Genomic DNA, 24,890 nt, shown 5'->3' with positions numbered 1-24,890 from the left:
TGAAATGTGAGGGCAGCGTTCTTCTAGTGACACAGTGGAGTGTTTTTAGGGTTTTACTGTGTTTTTATACTGCTGTTACATGTGGACACACACACACACACACACGATATGATATAGCATCTAATATAGATACTTCTCAACTAACACAGTTGCACTGAGACAGTGTGATAACTAACAGAAGGTATAAAGTTGCTCTATTGGAGAGCCCCCATGTCCTGCAGAGGAAGAAATGAGTGATAGAGACTGAAGAGTGAAAGAATGGAGGGGTCACTCACCTGCTTCTCTGTTCTCCGTAGCCCCCTGCTGCTCGTCCAGGCGCAGGTCGCTGAGCAGGTGTTCCAGAATCTTCTGCGGCGTCCCCGAGACCACCACGTACCTGTCGGACACAGCAGAAGAGTTGGAAGAGGAATCAGTCAGGTAGTCCTCCTCGGCCAAGCGCGCGGAGCGCGATCCACAGCTCCACACTCTCTCTCCCCCCCCAGCCCCCTCCTTCCTCTCCCTTCTCTCCCCCTCCTCCTCCTCCTCCTCCTCCTCCTCGTCATCTATGTAGCGAAAGTAGGGGACGTCAAAAGTGCGGACAGCAGGCTCCTGAGGTAAGCTACAGCTGCTGCAGCTCTCGCAAGTGTCACGCTCTTCTTCCTCCTCCTCCTCATCTTCATCATCATCATCATCATCATCGTCACCACCATCGTCATCCTCCTCGGGCTCGACTAAAGTGGCATGCTTTTCCAGGAGTTGCCTCATGCTGCCCATGTCCTGGCCCTTCCAGAGGACACCCCCTCCCCCCCTACTGTCACTGCAGCATGACCCAGGCCAGGGCTCCTCTCCCTGGGCTAAGCGGTGCGGCGCTTCCCCTTGAGTGGCGGGCTGAGCTCCAGAGACATGCGCTGTGGCGGCTGCCTCGGACCAGACTGAGCGCGCTCAGAGCCAGCCGGCCGCTCAGAACCTCTGCTCTCCCTGCTTAAGACACTCCCTGTCCTGTCAGTGCTACTGGAGAAGCCCCACACACACACACACACTCTCTCTCTACCATTCTCTCTCTGTCACACACACACCTCTCTCTCTCTCTCTATTTCTCTCTTTCACACACACACACAGTACACTTCTTCCAAAGGACTGCTCTGTCCCTGCGGCAAGCACAAACATGCACACCCAAACACGTACGCCACCACACACACAGTCTTCCTGCGGCAACAACAGCCAACACACACACACACACACACACACACACAAGATGGCAACGTGATTCTCTCTCTGTCTCTTGCCCTGCAGCTAGAGCATTCATTCCTTCCGTCTCCAGTGAATGCAGACACACAACCTCTGTTACCAGCACTCATGCAAATACACACTCTTCTGGAACAACACTGACACTCGCACGCACACACACAAAAACACACACACACACTCACTCACTGTCACATTCATCCCTGTAGCACTGCAGGCTGTGTGTGAACGTGTGTGTGAGTGTATGTATTTGAGTCGTGAGGGAAAGAAAGAGAGAGAAAGGGGGATAGAGAGATAGCCAGGGAAAGAGAGATGCAAATAATTGGAAGAGAGAGAGGTTGAGAGAATGTGATTGAGAGATGGGAGGAAGACTATAGAAATGACTGACAGACAGAGGAAAGAGAAAAGGGATGGATAATGTGAGGCAGAGGAGAGAGAGATGAGAAAGGGAGAGGTGAGAAGGAGGGAAAGGTGAGGAGAGAGAGAGAGAAAGAGAGAGAGAGAGAGAGGCAGGTAGAGAAGAGAATGAATGCTAGAAGCTGAAAAATGGAAAGAGATGGGGAAGGGAGAGAGGAGGGGTAGGGAAGAAGAGAGGGAGTGGACAGAATGGAGAGAGAGAGAAGAGGAGAGGGAGGGGGACAGGAAAAGAGATAGGCAGGAGGAGAGAGAACGGAGAGAGTGTGCGAGAGAGAGAGAGAGAGAGAGAGAGAGGGAGGGAGAGTGAGAGCAAGAGAGAGAGAGGGAGAGAGACTGGAGGGGATTCTAACCTCTTGTCGCTATCCTCCTCTTTCACCCCTCCCGTAGTCGTGGGCGATGGTCGCTCTGACGACACCCTCTGGAGAACCAGCACATCCTGGCCTCTCTCTTTCAGACACACGCGGACGACACCTTCCCCCTGAGCCTGAGAGAGAGGGAGAAAATTAGTGAGACTGTAAGAATGTCTGTGTGTATGTGTGTGTGTGTGTGAGTCAGTGAAAGAAAGAAAGAAAGAAAGAAAGAAAGAAAGAAAGAAAGAAAGAAAGAAAGAGAAAGTAAGAAAGAAAGAAAGAAAGAAAGAAAGAAAGAAAGAGAGAGACATAAAGAACGATGGATGACAGTCAGAGAAGATGATTACATGCAGAGGAAGACATATGTACATGATTAATAGAAAAACAATAAATAAAAAATAATGCCTCTAAACACACCGTTACTAGGCACAGAACCTCAGACACAAAACAGGATCCTCGCACATAGGAAATAGATAGGGGATATACAGAGAAGCCAAACACACACCGTATGCAAATACTCAAAGAAACACCGCTCAACAGCCTGTCTACACGTTCAGTTCTACACTGAAAGGGTGTGCCCCGAAATCAGGGCACACCAGCACATCTGCTGCCTTGGATGTGGCCCGGTCTGATGAGGGGAGTTCAAGCTTCTTCCTAATTTTCAGGGGGTGAAGCGAGTCATCTCTACAGAGAGCTGGGTTGGCAGAAACGCCGCTCCCACACCCCACACCCCGCACCCCTGCTACATGTCCGGAGGGGGTCAGGCAGGAGGGGAGAGAGGAGGGGAAGGGAGGGGAGGGGAACTCTCAGGTGGAAAAGCAGGCATTCCCTGAAGAGGCAGCAGGCAGAAGCAGAACGCCGTGACCAGAGAGGAGGGATAATGAGTGGAACCGGAGGCAGCCCACTTCAGCCTTTCAGCTGCCTGTGTGCGTGTGCGTGTGCGCGTGCGTGTGCGTGTGCGCGTGTGTGTGTGTGTATGCGTGCATGCGTGCGTGTGTGTGTGTGTGTGTGTGTGTGTGTGTGTGTGTGTGTGTGTGTGTGTGTGTGTGTGTGTGCGCGTGTGTGTATGCGTGTGTGTGTGTGTGTGCGCGTGTGTGTATGCGTGTGTGTGTGTGTATGTGTGTGTGCACCATTTGTGTTTCCCTTCTCTCATGTCATATTTCTTTTACTTCCTTTCCCCTCCCTTCATTTTTTCTCTCCCCTCTCAATCTCTCCATTTCTCTCTCTCTCTCTCTCTCTCTGTTTTACCTCTTCACCTTTTTATCCCCGAATAAAAACACAGAGCACTTCAGACGGTGGCTGACGTTCACCCTCAATCATCTCTTAAGCTGCGGCTCCTTCCTTATAAACCTCCAGGTCCTCATCAGAAACCTCCTTGATCCATTATTCTTTTGAGCTTCTCCCAAAAAATATAGATTCAGATAAATCCCCCATATTTCTGCACAGCGCTTTGATGTGGCCTGTCAGTCAGTGCCATGGATCAGGTGTGATCGATACCTGCTTTCATCCTTAAGCTCAATAGAGGGGTGTGGTGGCTCTGCTTTTGCCAGTTGGCATATGTACACATGCACACATTCAACACACACACACACACACACACACACACAAACACATATACACTCTTAGACACATCTTTAAACACACACACACACACAGGATTTCACATCCTGACTAGGTCCTGACAAGAGGCTTTGATGCCTGAGATGGCAACTGGGGATTTTGGGTATCTGATGACCACCCCAGCGGTGCACCTGGTAGACCAACACAGGTGTAAAGACATACACACCCACACACACACACACACACACAAGTATGTGTATAATACACCAAAACAATAAAAAAAAAAACACAGACACTCACACTTCTCCTGGAAGTCTAGTCAGATTCCATTAAAAGAAAATCACACCTGGAGTGCAAAGTCATTTTAAGTACTACAGCTACAGCTTAAAAAAATAAAAAATAGAAAAGCACTAAACGGGAGATCAGAGCCCTGTCTTTTAAATAGCTTTTTATAGAGCATTTAACAGCGCCTGCCGTTTATTATGTGGGCGTGCTGTGCATTCAACAGGGGACCTAGCCAAGCGTGGCAGCGTTTTTCTATTCATGACTCACACCACCTGGTTCAGGTGAATCCGGCATCCGCCTTGGTGAGGTCACCTGACACTACAGAGCCCAGGTGTGTTCTGTCTGGTCGAGATGGAAGGACAGATGAGGACAGACAGGTTGAAGCCTGTTTTTTTTTGTTGTTTTTTTTAAAGTTGATGAATGCGGTCTGAAACAAGAGTAGATGATGGACATTGACTGGAACAGGATGCGTCTAAGCCAAAATCTACACTCTGGCTTGACAAAGTCAGATTCTTTTGAATTTAAATGATATCCTGTTTCAGTCACAGTGGATTTCTGTCCTCCATGGTTGCAATTTGACGACAGTCCAAGACACATGACTTAGTTGAAGGAAAAAAAAAAAAAAAAAAGAAATCAACATTTTGTAACAGAAACAAGAGATTTACAGTTGTTGCTCCTAGAAAGCTCAGGGCCTTGCACACTGAGTGGACTGAGAGCAATATTCTTATCCAAGTTAGTCACTAAAGCACATATAGGGGCCGACATGAATTCACCGACACTTTGTCACCTACCAGCATCAGAGATTTAAACTGGAGTCCCCCTGCCCTGCATATATCCCATCAATCCCATCTTCAAGAGCAATCTGATGTGTAGAGTGTGGTACACGGAGTATAATCACAAACATTATATTCATAGCATAACAACATGATTAGAATGTTGCCAACGTTTGATGATGTGACAATGAACTCAAACAACTGCTATGAATGGCAGGCAAGGCAAATTCTAGATCTGTGTGATTTAAATATTTGCAAGTCATTCCAGAATTATATCACTCCTCAAATATTAAAATATGCTAAATTAGCTAAATCAGTAGCGTGCTATAAATCAATCATGCCAGTGCAGAGATCAGTATCCGTCAGTGTTCATGGGAGGGAAAGATGGAGAAATGCAGCACAGCATGGATGGCAGTAGACACAGGACTGAGAAACCTTAGGTCCATCTCAAGTGCTATCTGAGCGGTAACAACTACGAGGCTCGGCTGACCTTAACCCTCCTTCAGTTTTAAAACAGGGGAAGTGCACCCTCACCCCATCATTCACACAAAGAGGGCTTAGAATAAATCTGCTACCAGCCGGCCGCGCGGAAAAGCGCTGCTCACGTAACCCACCAGCAGGATTGTTGGAAATGGGGTGGAGTGCCAGAGGCCTAAAAAATGAAAGCATGACGCAGGCCAGGGTCGCTGGACAGAATGTCCCAGAACCAGACCCTGACCTCTGGTTGTGGAGCACACCCAACCATAACAAAGCTCAGGCGCATACAGTACATACCACACACACACACACACACACACACACACACACACACACACACACACACACACACACACACACACACACACACACACACACTGCAATCTTTGGTTTATGTCATTTCGAGTGCACTGACATTAATATCAACACCCAAGCATAATTCCAAGTTTGCCAAGCAATTCAAACAATCTCAAAGACTTACACACACACAAACACACATAAAATACAATGACCTGCTCAAAGACAATAAGACAGCCCACTTACAGAAGGTTGCAACACATCCTTGCAAACACACACTTACATACTTTCTTTCTCACACACACGCACACACTCTGCATCCATGGGCATGACTCCAGGGTAATGTTCCTAAGATCTGACTGCAGAACAAAGGGTCAAGCTCAAAGCCTCTCAAAGTCCTGCAGATTTTTGACTCCTTGTGGCCTACCACTTGACCTTTTACCTGTGCAGAACGGCATTATGGGAGAGAACCAAAGCAGAGTTGCAGGACTTTTTATGTACCATCATTTCTGATTGTACATTAGGCCTACGTTATGTGGTGAGAGAGTATCTGATCCAAGTATGCAAAGATGTCCTTACAACCAGCTAAGTCCCGCTCCTGCTAAAGGTTTATGTAAGGTCAATAGCCCGCAATTAATAGGGAAATGACTGGGCAAAGCAAAGGATTGTGGGAAAGGGACAGGGCAGGACCATTAGCAGTAAAAGATGTCTGCCAGGGAAAAACCAGCACCTGCAGGAAGGCCTGTGTGTGTCTGTCTGTGCACAGGATGAACATTCTCACTGAGCACGCTCAGACAAGAGGAAACGCAGAACCCTTCCTCCAGTCAAACATGGGGAGTCTTTGACGAGACCCCTCTCATCCCCACATCCTCCAGCGGAGGTCAGGAGGTAACGGTTTGACGTCACTGCAGGCCGACCCTTACGAGACCCCCAGACACAAATGTTACCTAACAGGGGCTCCGGCTGGCCTAAATTCTCCAGAACGTTCTTAAACATTCCGTGAATAGTATGCGAGGTCCTGCCCCGACGCGATCCGATCTAATCCAAACATTAGACACTTCCCCCCTTTTTCCGACCAACATTAATATGGAGGGGACCACTTTGCAGCCCATCGGGCCTCCAAAGAAACAAGTGTGTGTGTGCGTGTGTGTCTGTGTGTGTCTGTGTGTGTGCATACCAGCCTGTGAACTTTCCCTTTCTCTCTCAGCGCCTGGCATGAGAGAGAGAGAGGTTAAAAAAAGTTGTGTCAGCTCTGATGGAACGCATCAATCAGATTGGTTTACCGTTATGCAACGTCGTCAAAACAGCAAAATTAACAAACAGGGCCCCAGAGTGCGCTGGGAAAAAATAAAACGCGGGTGATGTACCTGATAACAACAACAAAAAAAAAAAAACATGTAACTCTCCCAGGGCCTCTTTGCTCTAGACCTTATCCAACAACAACAACCACAGAACCCAACAGCCAATCACAACACAGCTGCAATCACACACACACACATGCACACAGTTACACACACTAGAACATGGCCTTTCATATTATTGCGCAAAATCAACAATTATCCACTCAGTCAAAATATGCTACCGACGATGGTTAAAAGAACACCGTTTTAGACCATATCGTGAGAGCGCAGGGCCAAAACACTCGAAGAAAAGTATGTGACGATTACATAACTTGTTCCCTGCTTTTCGGGTCTAGAACTAGAGTGGTCTGGGGGAGATATGTGGGGGTCGGTCAGGATGTCTGAACAACACAATTCTTCATGTGGTCTGAAGAGAACCAGGAGGACTGAATGCGTGCGGTTTGACAGGCCTGGGAGATGTCCAAGATTTGTCTGCAGAGCAGGACAGTGGGAAAGGAAAGGTCTGTGAACTTGAAGGGGGCCTAATGCTACAGGGATGCTTTAATGTGGAGATGTTCCTGCGGTTCGGATGGTATGGGAATGTGGTTAACGCTAATCCACAGAGGCTGTAAAAGTGTGAGAGCACTCATGCTAGCATTCCTGTGCTCATCTTATGGTTAGCATACGCTAAAAGCCTGTGGAGCACATGGGGTCTTCTAGAGCAGTGTTTTTCAACCACTGTGCCGGGGCACACTAGTGTGCCGTGAGAGAGATCATCAGGCGTGCCGCAGAAAATTACCCAAATGTCACTCACTGGTCCAGAAAAGCAACTGTTGCATCAAAGAATTTATAACCACATGCTCTCATTGATGGTATGATTGCACTATTTGTGGTATGCAGGCATTGTACAACGGGGGCCCCATATCCAGTATTCACAGAATCATCACATATCCAGTTCATAACAACAATTAAATTAGATATAGTCCCCTACAAATGAAACAGAGGGCGCTTGTTTTATTGAGCAGGTCTTGCGTAGAAGCCATAATAAGGCCATATCTGTGTATTATTTGGAGTTTTAGGCTATGGTATGTTTATTTTTTCTTCACACAGGATGTTGGGACGTGCCGTGGGACATTTTAAGTGTCAAAAGTGTGCCGTGGCACAAAAAAGGTTGAAAAACACTGTTCTAGAGCATACTGATTAACTCTGAAGTATGTGTTTTTCTTTTCTTTTTCAGGGGTGGAGGGTATCAATAGTATAAACAATGGGGTAGATTGGAGAAGGTTCCTTTGCTATTTTCAGACATCCACTGAGACCTACACAGGCCACAACAGAAGCCTAATGAGAGTGTGATAATCTTTGGAGGTTACAGAAACAGGATGACTGGTCTGGTTATCAAAACGCATCTTGGTGTTGTAACCAAGGTTATTATCTGCTACACTGTAATAGCAACAGAAGTAAACATCAGAAGCAGTAGCTCAACTGCTATCCCACGCTCATGTACAGATTATCTTAAATGACACAACTGTGATTCTACGCTTGAGTATAGAGATCTCAAATGTTCCCTGTGCGCTCTCCTATGGGTGTGTGTGTGTCACAAAGACAAATAACGAGGGGTGAGAAGTTGACCACGCTGAGGCTTTAAGACAAAGGAACAGACATGATCACAGCCAGTTCTCACAGTGTGGTCAGTTACCCACCAACACCAAATGAAAACCAGGCCAACACAAGCAGATGAGGGATTCAAGGCCCATGGTCGGCGTGTGTGTGTGTGTGTGTGTGTGTGTGTCCCAGCTTAGGCTGCACTAGTTTCTCTCCTTCCTTCCCTCCCTCCCGCAATGCCTCATTCCTCCCTTTTCCTTCCCCTCTTTCCTGTCCTCCTCTCCTCCGTGGTGTGGATGTCGTCCACTCCATTGTCAGGACATTACCTCATAATCCCCGCTTCCCTCCACCACCTGGCCTGGAGTGTAAGCTTTGGACAGGATGAGACTGGACTGCCTAGAGTGATGATGATGTGCTGTTCCAACAGCTTGTACTGCTCCGTGATGTGCACCAAGATTCTTGCATGCTGTGATGTATTGTGATATTGTATGCCATGCTGTTATGTGCTGTTGTTGTGTGTCGTAATACACTATTTGTCAAGCATGTTGTCCTGCCTACCTTTGAGACATTCAGACTGTAAGTTTGTATAGATAGATAGATAGATAGATAGATACTTTATTGATCCCCAGGGGAAATTCAAGGTCTGGTATGGTACCAAGGTATGGTAGGATCGGGTCACAGACTAGCTCAAGTGATGACATACTGCTCCATCAGCCGCTCTGTGTTGTGTGATAATGACTCATTTAATGTGTTATTGTGTAATAATAATAATATGTTGAGAGTTATTGTGTTCTCATTTATTGTTTATCTTGTGCGGTGTCATGCTGTCCCATGTTGCTGTGGACTGTGCTGAATTGTGCTGTATTGGGTTCATCACAGTGAGGCTGTTTCTGAGAGTTGGTTATGTCTGCCTTGCTTCATAAGCATGTGCTGTGAGGCTGAACTGCCCTGGGATTTTTAGCTTTGTTGTTGTGGGAGCTCTGCAGTGGAACTGGGTCATATACATTTTTATGAACGCCTCACACTAACTGAACCCAGCTTCTGTCTCTATCTTGCTCTCAAGTCAGTTCAGTTTGAGACTTTCTTCTATTAAGTTGCCCAGTATATATTCATCTTGTACATTAGAATCAACTGCATGGTGATGAGATGTCATGCATGTCCACCTTCAGCTTCACCCTTCAGCCAGTACACTGCAGTGGAAAAAGCTTACTGTAAGGTGCTGTACCACCACACACAAAGCTAGCAGGGCCACTGACACTGCGCTAACCCACTGGCCTCCCCCTGACCTGCCCTGGCTAGGTCTCTCCACACAGGAGTTAAGCCTGTTAGCCCATTAGACTGTTACCGTAGCGTCAAAGCTCTCCACTGGAACGCCACACCAGACAGGCAACACTGGAGGCAGCTGAGTCCAGGCCTTACTGGTGATGTAGACTGTGGAGGGATCCCATGACTGGCTCAGACAGCCCGCTACAAGTTAGCGGAGTTAGCTCCAGATAGCAGAGTTGGCAGAGTTATAAATAGTAAAGCTGTCTGTCTATTGCGGTGCTAAACAAAATGCTACAAAGTGAACATGTGTAATATCCATTTGCTCGTCACACTCTTCCCATCAGTGATTCTATAACAGTGTGCTGTCACACACTGGAAACTGGACAGGGTTGTCATTGAATTAGTCTGGTTTATTCTTGGAAAAGTCCATCTCATCAGGGTTAGGGGTGGGAGTTAGTGAGTAGGGTGACCACCTGCTAATAATCCCAAGGGGCGACAAGGGGTATGTTTCTGAGGGACAATGTGGGACACTGCCTGGCGCGGCGGTGCCCCCACCTCACGGGCAGACTCACTGATAGCGGTTTACCCATTTCTAGCACATATCCACCGTACATGGTATATTAATAATGCCCTCCCCTAAACATGTGTAATTGCTGATGTATCATGAATAGGCCAACCAATGTGTATTTTTTTTCTAAATAAAGATTCATAATAGCCTACTTTGAACATTCAGTGAATTGACAGATGCACTTCCACTTCCACTTACGATTTACTTTAGCTAGGCCTATTTCATTTTATTTATTTCTCATTACACAATTAATTCACTTTAAATAAATTATAAATGTAAAGAAGGAGCTGTAAAAAACGATAAGGGGGAGGAAGGATGGTGAACTTGCATGTTAGTAAAGGCAGGCGCAGGGAAAAAAAACTGTTCAGTGTTCTGGGTAGCCTAACATTTCAGCCACCACTTGGCCTAACGTAGGCTACCGCAGTGAATAACGTTAACGTTAGTGAAGGTAACGGTAACGTTAAACCTCTTTCAAGTAGGCCTATGGCTAATGAAATCTCTGACTCAATCCACAGCAATGAAATGTATGCTTTGAGTGGTAATGATGGGTAGATGTTTGGTAGCCTATTTGTAGGTCCCTCATGATTTCCAGTGAAGATAAACATCATTCAAACACTGCTCAAGTAGCTAAATTAAATGTGTGTAATTGGTTGCGTATGTAACTCTTCTCGACTTAGGCCTATACTTTGTTAAATTTAACATCCCCACAATTTAAATGAGAAAAACATGTTAAAAAATTACCTACGACAGACCTTACACCTAGGGAGAGGGGGGGTGTAATTATGACCGCCGCCCAGCGAAGCGGCAGTCATATACATGTAGGTTTAGTCAGATTTTTTTTCTTTTCTTTTTCGCATGCCCAAATTTCTGTCAATGATTCCCGGGACACTGAAAGACCGGGGTACACGAAACTTGGTGGGCATGTAACCCCACAAGGATAGCATGGAACCATCATTTTTCGTTTTGATCTGAACCCCCACCCGCTGGACTGGACCCCCGGAAAGGAGGGTAGGGCAGACACAGTTTTCTGTGAATATCTCGAAAACCGTAGGGTTTAGGAGGGCCATTTTTTTGTATGTTGATCTCAAGGGGCCATGTCAACCCATTCCATAACCACTCATTTCATGCATAGCGCCACCTAGTTAAACACAAAAAAGTAAAAATGAGGTGTTGTAATTGAAGGTATCTGTGACCTAACATAGTCAAAACTGCACGAAATTGGAAGTGTAGGATCATTATGACACCCTCTGTATGCATGCCAAGTTTTGTGGAATTCCGTTCATGGGAGGCCACACAATAAATTAATTTATGTTACTATACACCAACTGGCCTGTAGGTGGCCGGAGACAGTTTTCTGTGAATATCTCGAGAACCGTAGGGCCTAGGAGGTCCACCTTTTTTATGTATGTTGGTCTTAAGGGGGCATGTCAACCCATCCCATTACCACTTATTTCATGTGTAGCGCCACCTAGTTAAAAATTAAAAAGCAAAAAATTAGGTGTTTTCATCACAATATCTCTGGCTGACAAGGTCAAAACTGCACAAAATTAAAAGTGTAGGATCATTATGACACCCTCCGAATGCATGCCAAGTTTTGTGTACTTTCGTTCATGGGGGGCCTTACAATAAAATAATTTATGTGTACATTTAGTGATGTACACCAACAAGGATTCCCGGGACACTGAAAGACCGGGGTACACAAAACTTGGTGGGCATGTACCCCCACATGGATAGCATGGAACCGTCATTTTTTCGTTTTGATCTGTAGCCCCCCCACTGGACTGGACCCCCCGAAAGGAGGGTAGGACAGACACAGTTCTCTGTGAATATCTTGAGAACTGTAGGGCCTAGGATTTTCCGTATGTTTGCCTCCAGGGGCCATGTTAACCCATTTCATGTGCACACATGTGCACAAACAGATACACACACACACATACATTCACAGTAATCATACGTATGACACATACTCACACAGTAGACATATGTACGCTTGCATGCACAGGCACATACGCAGGCATACACACAAGCATGCACACACACACACACACACACACACACACACTCACATAACATAAACATAACACAAACAATCAAGAATTTCTCAGAATTATGAACAGGCAAGATGGAGGTGGGGTTGTATAAAATTAATTTTACATGTGAAATCTATTAACTAATCATGTTTTGGTACTTGTTGTCTAGCAGATACCAGTGAGAATTGAGTGTGGATAATGCAATTTAGTGAGACAGTTAGAATCATATAGGCCTTTCAGCGTGATTTCTTTTTGTGGAAAAAATGTGCTGGACTGGGCGGCGGTCATATTTTGTACCGCTCTGCGATACATCTAGTTTAAGTCATAACTTGTGTTACTAGAGCCCGTCTACGGATTCTCTGGTGTTATGTTGAAACTATTTAATTTGGTGCAACCCGATACATTTTAGTAGCTCGTAAACTTCAACGTGCCAGTTTACGTTAGAACTGAGCTAAGATGGAACTTACGTGCAACTGGCTGCAGGATATAGAGCGACCAAATTTTTTTTGAGCAAGCATTGATTATGCGTGACACAGTCTCAATTTGCGGGACGCATGAATATGGCTTCAAATGCTGTGCGCGCACGCGCTACGCGGGACGGGTGGTCACCCTATTAGTGAGGGTGGTGTCCGCTGCGTTCTCACGGTCAGGGGAAAGGGCTGACAGATCTTCTGGCTGACGTACAGGAGGGCGCTTAGAGGAAAGGAAAGCGGCGCGCTCCATGGAAAGCCAACAGGAAGCACTTGTGTTCCTTTCCTGTGTTCCTGAGCACTTACGTATACGTGTATATGTGTGTATATGTATGGTGTGTGTGTGTGTGTGTGTGTGTGTGTGTGTGTGTGTGTGTGTGTGTGTGTGTGTGTGTATTCAGCTGTAACCCCTTGTTTCCTCAAACATGCCCTGCGGTAATCTAGCTTGGGCAGGGGGGCCACTAGGCTGCAGTGATAGGGGTCTTATTCCTGGAAAGGAGCGGTGAAAAGACAATACATGGGTATCAGTCAGGAGGAGAAAACATCACACCCCCTACATCAGGCAAAACAACAAGCAGACTACTAATGACAGGGCTGTTCTGCTATATTTGAAAGAGACACACATCCACAAACAGAGAGAGTGAGAGAGGCAGGGAGGGGGAGAGAGAGAGAGAAAGAGAGAAAGAGAAAGAAAGAAAGAAAGAGAGAGAGAGAGAGAAGAGAGAGAGCAGCATGCATGCACATACGACACAAGATAAAATGTCAGGGCACAAACATGTGCAACACACAAAACACATACAAGGACAAACAAACACACACACACCCTCAAGTCACACACACACACACAGTGGTAGAGGAAAGGGCTTCTTCCCGAGCGTCAGGCCCAAAGCCCCTGGTCTAGAGCCTTAAATCCTGTTAATCGTCACCATGATGGAGCTCATTTGCTCTCAGCCTCCAGCGCACGAAAGGTGAGATAACCAGCCCAGTCTGAACTGCCTATCACGCACACACACACTGGCCAAAAGGAAACAGACTCACCAATCATGTTACGACCCTGCGTCCCCCGCCCACTCACTCACACACCGACACCGACACACACACCCATACCAAAGCAAAGCAGCCCCTGTTTGAGTGAGACCCAAGACAATGTTGTGTGTGTGTGTGTGTGTGTGTGTGTGTGTGTGTGTGTGTGTGTGTGTGTGTGTCTGCTGCACAGCTGCTTGGCTCTGGTTCGGTCTCAGCAGCAGCCTGGACTTTTATGGCCACAGACACGGAGGCTTACATAACCAAACGCCCTGCGTCTGCACGGGTCGGGGGCCACACGACTCCTGTTATAGGGGCCATCGGCGCCAACAGTGTGTGTGTGTGTGTGTGTGTGTGTGTGTGTGTGTGTGTGTGTGTGTGTGTGTGTAGGACCATGAGCACAGTGGTTAACATTGTAATCATTTCTGATTTTATCAACACTTTCAAAAGCGATCAAGGGCTAAGAGAGCTGACGTACGAGTCCCCGGATTTGTGGTCAATCGCCATGGAGAAGGACACTCTGGGGGCGGCAGATTAAAAATATCTCCTATAATAGAGCAGTGGGCCCGAGCTGAAACATCGCTATGACAACAGAGCGAAGGCTCGCCAGGAGCAATGAATGGCAGGAAGGGAGAGACAGAATGCTAGACATTGTGAGGACAGCCAATCAGAGCACTTTATCAGCAACTCGACAGCCAATAAAAAGTCAGCATGTACGCATTTCAGGAGCAAGGTACATGATTAGTGAGATACTGTATAAACTCCCAATAGATGATTAATGACATCTCCATTCAGCCAGGAAAAGAGTTCATATGAGGATAACACACAACAGGTTATTAAACACTTACAAAGTAGTTAATATGGGATTTCTAGGTCAAACGATGCAACCACTATTTATAACCATTTTCAGAGCCTCTCCATCACTCTGAGAATGCCTGTTGAAGTAGCATCAAGAGCCTAGTTTTTTCACCCAAACCTGCCTAAGCATATCTATTATAAATCCATACAGTCTACACATGAAAGGAATGCACTCAGTCTGACGTATGTACCATTAATGTGTACAATAAAACCATCACCACTCGACTCTACATTTATAGGACTTAGCAGAGGTGTACAGGTGTTCAGCAGCCATAAAGCCAAGTCAAGTAGCAAAAATGGACAAGTAGCGAAAATGAAGCACACTCGCACAGTCGAGCGTTACCATGTGATTAGTCAAACGTGGCTGCACGCCTCTAGGCACAATTAACCTGGCTGCAGCAGAACAACAGGCATCCCCAGACTTGCTGTACGTCTGTGTGTGTGTGTGTGTGTGTGTGTGTGTGTGTGTGTGTGCATGTGTGTGCATGTGTGTGTGTGTGTGTGTGTGTGTGTGTGTGCGTGTGTGTCTTCTTGTGTATGCACACACGTGCGCATGCCTTAAAAATTCCTCCCTGTCCAGGAACACTTCGGGCTGAGTTAGTGCGACCGGGTGCCTTGTTTACACGAGACCAGCCAGGCGGCATGTCTCTTTCGCTCGCGCGCCCGGCGGGACAGTTGAACAGTTCAGCCTCTAACGCACCGCGAGAGTAAGACACGTAACACCACCCCTCCTGCAACAACTCACGCCAGCCTGCTTCAGCGTGTCTGAGAGCCCCAGACTTCCTGTGTGATGCTAGCAGCAGGTGAAACAGGAGAAGGAGGAATCCCTTTGAAGCAGAGCGCCAATTCAAGCTTGTGGCGTCATGTCGTACACGGTTTTGTTTGTTTGGGTCGAGTTTTACATGATGACATGCCTCCAGGTTGGAACTCAATCACACTCATGAACATGTAAGCAGGGGAAGTACATTTAGCAGATGTGATAATAAATAACAATTAGTACATTATCATAATAAACAAAAGAGAATTCAAAATATTAGGATTCAGCTTACTTTTGGACCTATATAAGAAAAAAAAAAACGTTCCCACATTTAGATGTGCACACAAGTGAACACTAGCAGTGCGATAAACACCTATAACATCACTTGAAATGCAAATGACATGGAATTATCATTAGATAATAACAAACGTAACAAGATAAGCAGGGTCTGTTACCACAGCAACAGGTGCCACCACGGAGATGGAGAAATGGTGATTAGAGCAAGCGACGGATAGGAGGAATAAAAAGAGAGAAAAAAAGAAACAGAGAGACAGAGAGGAGAGATGGATGGAGAGAGCGAGGTTCGAAAGGGTACTCACCGGTGCAGTCCGGTCGGGCAGGCGGTAGTTGTGGTTCTGGAGGAAGCGGCAGCCGTCCTTAGCGAGCCGCTGGACCATCTCCAGACGGGAGAGCTCGTCGGGTGGCCGCAGACCGCACACCCCCCCCTGCTGCAGCACCGGGGGCACAGAGAACAGGTACTTCAGCCCGCAGTCCCACGACATGGTCCCCATCTTTACCTCTCCACCCAGAGAAATCCAATCCCAAAACTAAACCAATCTCAACACACCCCCCCCCCCCCCACAAAAAAAACCTCAATTCCTGGAGACACCCAAGCAAAGCAGCTAAACCCCTGTAAACCCCAAAACAAAATGACTTAAAACCTCCCGAAAAGAACTCCAAATAAAGCAGTCCAATCTCCAGAGATAAAAATCAAAACAAAAGTATTCAACACCATCGCACACACACACAGCAAAGAGTTGGCAGAGAGAGAGGGCATCAGTCTCCTGCCAAAAACAGTGTGGTGAGAGTGATGAAGAATTGGACCTTCTAAGTGCGGTCTCCCAAGGTGTCTCTATAACTGACTCCTCATGTGAGTGAGTGTGTGTGAGTGAGAGAGAGAGAGAGAGGGGGGGGGGGGGGGGGGGGAGTGTGCGGGTGTGTGATCTCCTCCCTCTAGTTTCCTTCTCTCCTCCTCGTCCCTCTGCCACACACACACACACACACACACACAGCATATGAAGGGGGGGGGCATGTGTAAGTGTAAGTAGCAGAAGTGTGCCTGGATGTGTGTGTGTGTGTGTGTGTGTGTAAGTTGATAGCTCCTCCTCTACACAGAGGGGAGGGAGAGGAGTAGATATTAAAGCTTGGCTAAGAGTCTATGAGAGGAGTATGACAACATCTATTATACAAGAGAGAACAGAGAGAAGGGAGAAAGGGAGAGGGGGATACAGTGGAAGAAAAGAGAGAGTGGAGGAGTGGTGAAAGGAGAAAGGAAAGATAGGAGGAAGAGAGAGCAAAGCTGAAAAGAAAGACTGAGTGAGAGAGACTGAGAGAAAATGAAAGGGCAAGAAGGAAACAGAAAGAAGAGAGGTCTGGAGGTACATGTAGCTACTCCCCCTCCCTTTGTATGAGGCCTGGAAGGGGAAACTCCAGGACAGTTTTTTCTCTTCCTTGATGCTAGTCTGTTCCAGTTGGTGGTGTGTGTGTGTGTGTGTGTGTGTGTTTTCTGTACAATCAGCAACATCAGCAACAGGTGTGTGTACAGTCTACCGTCTACAGAAGTTTAAGCATGTGAAATCCGACAATCAGTGTGTGTGTATGTGTGTGTGTGTGTGTGTGTGGTAGCAAGTACTGTAGCAGGGTGAAGACTGCACATGATTGGCTCACAGAGCTTATGTGGGCCATATATGATCTCACATGTATTTGATTTTAGATCAGTAGGTCTGAGCTTTATAGAGCTCCTTTGATGTAGATATGAGTCCATATGAAGATACGGTTAATCTTCCACCACACACACACACACACACACACACACACACACACTTATCGTATGGTTGGGGACCTAAACAGAGTGAACTGGGAACTGGACCTCTGGTGTACTGGACTATCAGCTATCAGCCAGCACAGGCTGGTCATGGGTTTTGTTTATTTACCCTGTGCCGTGGTGCCATTTGCCCAGAGTGGAGGACTTCCTGTGAGGTAAATCAATCCCATGGTGCCACAGGAACAATGAGGTGGGGAGATAGGGGGGCAGTTAGGAAAGGATAACACATTAAAGGCCATGACTGAAAAATCCCCAAGCATACCAGAGGGAAGAGAGAGCTCATAAGCGTCCATCTCTGGGCTTTAGTGGACTCTACTGGGCTAAGCTACCTCAGAGAGAGGGAGAGAGGGAGAGAGGGAGAGAGGGTGGATAGGAAAGGGTAGATGAGTCTCTATGAGAGGAGGAACACAGCATCTATAATACAATAGCAGAGGAAACACACAGAGAGAAAACATGAAAGAAAGACAAGACAGAAAAAGAGAAAGAAGGAAGGAAAGAAAGAAAGAAAGAAAGAAAGAAAGAAAGAAAGAAAGAAAATTGACCCAATGGTAAACCTCAGTAAGTAGAGAGGACTCCTCACAGTGGGCCACACACACACACACACACACACACACACACACACACACAGAGGGCAACATGGCATGAATATGTCATGCTGCCCATATCTGCTTGTGCTCTTCACCAGCGCTGCTGTGCTCACGGTGGGGGGGGGGCCCTTTTCAAATATTCATCTGCCACACGCTGCTCACTTAAAAAGCAAAAGTGCTGATATATGACTCAGGAAGGACACACAGCCACCGCACAGAAAGAAAAAGAAAAAGAAGAAAGTAAGAGACAAACAGACATAGTGGCACTCTAGGTTAAGTACGTTGCTGTGTGTGTGTGTGTGTGTGTGTGTGTGTGTGTGTGTGTGTGCCTATATACTGTATACATATACACAGTACTGTGCAAAGGTCTTAGGCACCTTACATGTTTTGCTTTCTTTTTAGAGTATTTCTCACTCTCACTCTTAATTAGAATATGACCAGAGAACACTGGAAATATGCACTGTACACAGTATTTAAATACAGATAAAATGTAGTTTTTGTTTTGATACCAGTCCAATTTCAGTCTCAAACTGCCAATGGACTGCCAATGGACAGTCTCAGCTGCTGACTTGACCTTAACTCACCCTAAAACTGCCACTGCCGTGTCAAGAGCATTTTGGCATGGCACAAAGTGGAGGAGCCGCCTGAAACATACTGTACATCTCCGGTGACCCTCTTCATTGTATTCCCAGGTGGGAATAGAGGGTCAGCTTGCCTCATCAAGAATCTTTGAATAGAAATCTTTGGCCATGCTTTTTCCAATTTAGGTGAGCAATGAACTCTTCCAGCTGTAGCTTTTCAATGAGATCTTTGATTTGTCAGTGTCGTCATCTCCTTCACACTTCTGATACCGATGCGTCAGAGCCAGAACCAGTACCAACCAGTTCCAGCTTCCCCCTTGTGAGACTGGTCATTATAACACTGCAAAAACATCCAGTCAAATAGATGCAAAAGACTAGAGCCTGAACCAGAAATGCAAAAAAAAAAAATCTGTCTATCTTCTGGTTGAATTCTAGTGAAAACTATAAAAAGATAAACATATATGGTAATCATATTGTTGCTAAAACAACTAATCTAATGGGTGCCTAAAACGTTTGCACAGTACTGTGTGTGTATGTGTGTGTGTGTGTGTGTGTGTGTGTGTGTGTGTGTGTGTGTGAATGACGAGCAGACAGCGTGGGCTGCTGACCTGGTCCAGCCCCTCTGGTGTGGGAGACAGACAGACTGCCAGGCAGGCTCAGGCCTGTTATTACATGCAGGCAGTCATTACCTGCAGCGGCAGCGCCTGTGACGAGAGTGCCGTCCTGAGGCTTTACGGTTACATCCTGCTCCCAAAACACACTCTCACTCACACACACACACACACACACACACACACACACATATCTAATACACACAAAAACACACACAACCACAAATAAACCCATTCACTTAAAAAAAAACACACATACACACAAACAAATACACCTACACACACCACACAAACACAATACACTCTGGGCTCCTCTCCATCCTCTCCACACTCAAGGGCTGCTAGCACTGTATGGAGTCTACAGAGACTCCTGTCACAATGTAGAGAAGGGAGCCAAATCTGACTACAGGCAACAACTGCCCAAAATTACAGACACACCTGCACCCACACACAAACAGATACACACGTACGCACTGACACACACAGACAAAACATCAAAAAAGGTACACATCAGACCACACATACACACACACCAAAATAATCTTCATGCAGACATGCATGCAAACACATACTCATGAATAAAAAATGAACACAAATACACAAAAGCAGTTACTGTACACTAATGTGCACAGATATAAACACACACACACACACACACACACACACACACACACACCTTTCTGCATTCCAACCACCCCCCACCTCCCCTACACCGGCCACCTTCCCACTCTCGGACTTGTTTACTAAGAAAACACCCATGATAACAACTCTCTCAGGCCCTGTTTCAACCCCAAACCCTACCAAGAATACCCCAGTGCACTTCCTGCTCATGTCCCCCCTCACACCCCAACACACAGCCCCCTACCCACTACTCATTTCCTCCTCAGAGGCCCTCGTTAGAGGCCGCGTAAATAAATACACAAAAACATGAAACTGGACGGTGCTTTTTTTAACACAGAAATGGGACATGAGTCAAACTGTTGATTTGGTTACATAAGAATGTGTGTGCTTGTTAGTGTGTGTGTGTTAGTGTGTGTGTGTGTGTATGTGTGTGTGTGTGTGTGTGTCAGGAGTTTCTCGTAACCCCAGCAGGGTGTGTGTGTGTGTGTGTGGGGTGTTCTGTGTTCCAGAGCACCATAGGTTCCGTGTTCCCAGGCTTCTGTTGCTGACGATGGCACAGCTGATAAATAATTAAGATAGAGCAAAGAGGTTTCCCCTGTTTGAAGACATGCCAAGAGACCCACTCTGTCCGTCTCCATCTCCCTCCCTCCCTCCATCTCCCTCTCTCTCTCCCTCCCCCTTGGTCTGGACATACACAAATATCCCTCTCTATCGCTCTATCGCTCTCATTTCTCTCTCATGCTCTGTCTGTCTCTCATTCACTCCATCTTTCTCTCTATCTCTGTCACAATCTCTCTCTCCCTTTCTTCCTCCTACTTGCTCTTTTGCAGTCACTCATTGCCCTCCTCCCCTCTTTCTTTGACCTCCCTAACCCACCCTCTTTTCATCCCTTTCTCTTCTCCCCCCTCTTTCTCTCTCTAGCACCTGAAGCCATGACCTTCCTCTCCAAAAACCTCTTCCTCCTCCTTATCGTTCCACTTTCGCTCACTGCTTTCTCATCTCCTCTGATCAATGCTATCCTGCCCTCCTCTACCTCTCTCTCTCTTTCTCTCTCTCCCCCCTCCCTCCATTCCTCTCTCTCTCCCCCTCCCTCCCTCTCTCCTTACCACTCATCTCATCTCTTTTTAAAAACACTCAAAGTACAAAAGACACAAACAGGGCTTTATCCAAACAAGCAGGCAAACATGGACACACACAAACACATGAGTGTGTGTGTGTGTGTGTGTGTGTGTGTGTGTGTGTGTGTGTGTGTGTGTGTACGCGACAAGTGCCCACGTGCAAGCTTAAGGTACATGGACGCATCTCGGGATCTTAATTTAGCCAGAGCTGTTAGTTGTAGTGTTGCCGAGTACAGGCAATGTGACGCAGGGACTTGCATTGTTCCCCCGTGTTGTTGAATCATTTAAAGACATTTTCCTTTCTGTAGGAAGCATAAATGTTACTCTTCCTTTTTTCCCCCATCACTCCCTCTCTCCCTCCCCGTGCCTCCTCCACCCTTTCTTTCCTCCATCCTGCTTTTTTCTTTCACATGTTCTCTTTTTCAGTCTTGCTCTTTTCCCTCATGTACACTTACAGTCTCTTTCTTTCCCCCTCCCTAATCCCTCTCTCCCATCCTCTCACATACTCCTTCTCATTCTCTCTCTCTTGCTCTCCATTTTGGGTCATTATGCGTCAAATCAGACAGAATCCAGGAAAATGTTAAAAATCATTTACTCTCTCAGAAATGTGTCTTGGAGGTCATGTTAGAGCATTACTATCTTTAAAAGTTTTATTCCTAGCCTACCCAAACTTAGTAGGATGGATGTCAAACCCAATCAGCATGCTGTACAAACTTTTAATGGTTTGGTCAAACTGAAAACACATTTGTCTTCTGTCCTATAAAGTTTGGGTTGGCTATAAACAGTAATTTTCATGATATTAATGCCCAAACATTGCTTCAGGCTGTAAAGCTGAGGTAATATCAAGGGCTGAAAAAATGAAAAGATATAAGCTTTGATTAGAAAATGTTTTACAGGCCTTGGTTTTGGGACTCATTCATGATATAGACAAGGTCACCATACAATCTGACACAGTCCAGCAACAACCTTTTCTGATTTCACACAGAATGACCCTTTTGGATACTCTGCTGCAGATACACTTGTATCTCCTTTTCAAAACGCCTCTGTCCCACTTTCCTAGTGATTATCACGAGTAAACATGGACTGAGTGTGTGCCAATCAGGGTTGTAGGGTAAAGATTACATTCACTGCCAGATGAAAGAAATCGCTTGTGAATACTGAATACCCTCCAACCTCCGGGCAAGGTCACATTTTGCAAGTTTGTCTTCAAAATGACAGTTTAGAGATGAGCTCACTAGGTGGATACATTTTGCGCGGTCAAAATGTTGAGATAGGCCTCCTCTGTTCAAGGGCAGGTATGTTGGTGTCAACTCCAATCAACATCCCTGAATAACATTGGTCTCAACCATAGAAAACTACAGAAAACTGACCAAACTCTTCAATCACGCACTCCAGAGTGTGTGTGTGTGTATGTGTGTATGTGTGTGTGTGTGTGTGTGTGTGTGTGTGTGTGTGTGTGTGTGTGTGTCTCTTACTTTGGCCTGGACGTCACTGCTTTTGGGGGTCTCCTGTGGAGAGCTCTCAGCAGACTCGGAGGAATCCTCTTCGGACACTGCAGACAAACCAACAAGCAGTTACCCCTCACACACATCATCAGAAATCATATCTACAGCAAAGAGTGCCCTCAATAATTATCAAACAAGACATTTTCAATTGAATTTAATTCAATCTTTATTTCAGGCCCACACAGGTCCATAGCACATAAAATACTATACATAAATAAAATAAAATCATCTAATATCAAGCACTCTCAAGTACAAACTCAGGACAGATTATACTTTTTACATTATACATTACATTATACTGTTTTCCTACTTTTCCTAGTTTGTACAGCATGCATATTAAGAAGATATTGTATGGAATCTTTAGTAGTAGTATTTGACATGTAAGATCATCCGAAACATGCTTACTTGACTTTCTTGCCTTCCGAGCAAGTGCTGCTGCCAGCTCATTTTGGACCTGTGGAAGTACAGGGAGATGCTTCTTACCTCAAACAAAATGAGTTTTTAAACTCCAAAGGTTGGGTTGAGTTTTTAAAGATTTCATAGAGGATGGAGAGGAGACGGACACCTTGATAAGCTGATAAGCTATACTGCAGGTGAAGCTATTTTGCAAGCACAACTTAAGAGCAAGAGACCTGAAAAGTGCAACAGTGCTTGCTTCATGGTACAACCAATTTATTAATAAACTGACGACCAAGACGCAGGATTGCTGATAAATTGGTTGCACCGTGGAGCAAGCAGTGTTGTGTTTTTCTATTATCTTGCTATTAAGTTCTTAAAAGTTTAAAATGACCGAGCCATGAATATAAAGGCCTTTTTAACTATCTAAAAAGAGGGTGCTTGGAGTTTGTCTTGTTTTGGAAAACACCAGTTCTGGTTCAGACCTGGGCCACTTCTGGGCCAGGTGCTTCATACTAGAGAGAATGTGGAACAGTGAAGCTTCTTCAGGGCCATTCAGCTGCTTTCAGCCCTTTTCTTCACATTGGGACCAAAGACCAAAACGCTACACTCCCAACATTTTCTCTTTAACCTTCAAACCATTTGACCCTGGCAAATAGCAGACACAAGGTCAACTTTTGCTCTCTGTTGATACTAATGTTACAGTCTTATGAGGCATCGGTCACCTCTGCCTCCCTTCTCTCGGTCTCTCTCGCTCTACCTCTTTCGATCTCCCTTTCCCGCTTTCTCACTCATTCTTTTCCTCCCCCCCCCCTCCTGATGAGGTGGGCAGAGCAGATGCATTTAATGATTCTGAATAAAGTGACACAGCCTCTGCTTCCCCAGGGTGTTGCTTCAAATGCATGTCAGCTTTCTTTGAGAAGGCTCTTTCAGGCATGTGAAGACAGACACATTAAAGAAGTTCACAACACACAACTGGATGGGACCACTATCGGTTTAAAACAACCCTAATCTAGTTTTAATTGTGCCAATAGAAAGGGTCCAATATCAAATATTCAGTTATACAGTAACCATGAAAATGGATGTGCAGGGTTTTACTCAGGCCTTTTGTCCGTTCCTGCTAGATTTGGTTCCCAACTTCATGGTTAAGAGTAATCAATTTCTGACTATCGTTTTGCTCAGGGTGCAGGCTGGAGCTGAAGACCTCTGTGACCTGTTTGAGATGTGTGGGAACAGTACATGATAACAATGAGATCTGTGTGAAATGGAATCTGATCCAATCGAGATTGTGTGTGTGTGTGTGTGTGTGTGTGTATATGTGTGTGTGTGTGTGTGTGTGTATATGTGTGTGTGTGTGTGTATGTGTGTGTGTGTGTATATGTGTGTGTGTGTGTGTGTGTGTGTGTATATATGTATATATATGTGTGTGTGTGTGTGTGTGTGTGTGTGTGTTCTTGACCTGGCCTACCCTGGACAGTTAATATGATTCAAATGATATCATACGAGTCCTGCCAGGCTGGTAGTGACACAGCAGCATTTAGAATGAGTAATTAAGGAGACTGATTGACCTGTGCGGGCAGGGACTTGTACTCAGGCCTCCCCACACCACTTATTAGACTTGATCAGTTTTACATATTATGTGGGGAAAACAACACAACCCACGGTGGACTTCCAGGAACTGGGCTGATTGGGCTAATCAGGTCTCCTGGGGCGCACTTCAACACCATGGGGAGCGATGCAAGATTATTAGAGCTTCAGCATGGCTCTTTAATAGGGTGGGTCTTTATGGGGTGGGGGTAGGGATGGAAGGGGCCAAATGGACGCCTGAAGGCGAGATCCTGAGTTCTCAGCTAATAGAGGTATGCTGGGCCAACTCCTCCCGACATGTGGAGAACGAGATGACTGCTGATAAGAGAGTGTGTGTGTGTGTGTGTGTGTGTGTGTGTGTGTGTGTGTGTGTGTGTGTGTGTGTGTGTGTGCATGAGAAAGAAAAAGTGTGTCTCTGCGTCTGTCTGTGTATGTGAGTGTGGGGGAGAGAGGGTGTGCGTGCAAGTGAGAAATAAAGTGTGA

General features: G+C 46.0%; 1 protein-coding gene across 1 annotated transcript in view; it reads right to left on the bottom strand.

The window, feature by feature from the left end:
- Window positions 1–24,890, bottom strand: part of rapgef5a (Rap guanine nucleotide exchange factor (GEF) 5a) — a 74,447-nt gene that overhangs the window by 23,148 nt on the left and 26,409 nt on the right. The window contains 5 exon segments of the mRNA XM_042075988.1: window positions 276–376; window positions 1,992–2,125; window positions 15,897–16,025; window positions 22,395–22,471; window positions 22,830–22,878. Of these exon segments, the coding sequence (XP_041931922.1) occupies window positions 276–376; window positions 1,992–2,125; window positions 15,897–16,025; window positions 22,395–22,471; window positions 22,830–22,878 (490 nt within the window).

Source organism: Alosa sapidissima, chromosome 21 (assembly GCF_018492685.1).
Source record: "Alosa sapidissima isolate fAloSap1 chromosome 21, fAloSap1.pri, whole genome shotgun sequence".
Lineage (NCBI taxonomy): Eukaryota > Metazoa > Chordata > Actinopteri > Clupeiformes > Clupeidae > Alosa > Alosa sapidissima.
The sequence above is the reverse complement of the archived record's forward strand: the minus strand, read 5'-3'. Positions and strand labels throughout refer to the sequence as shown.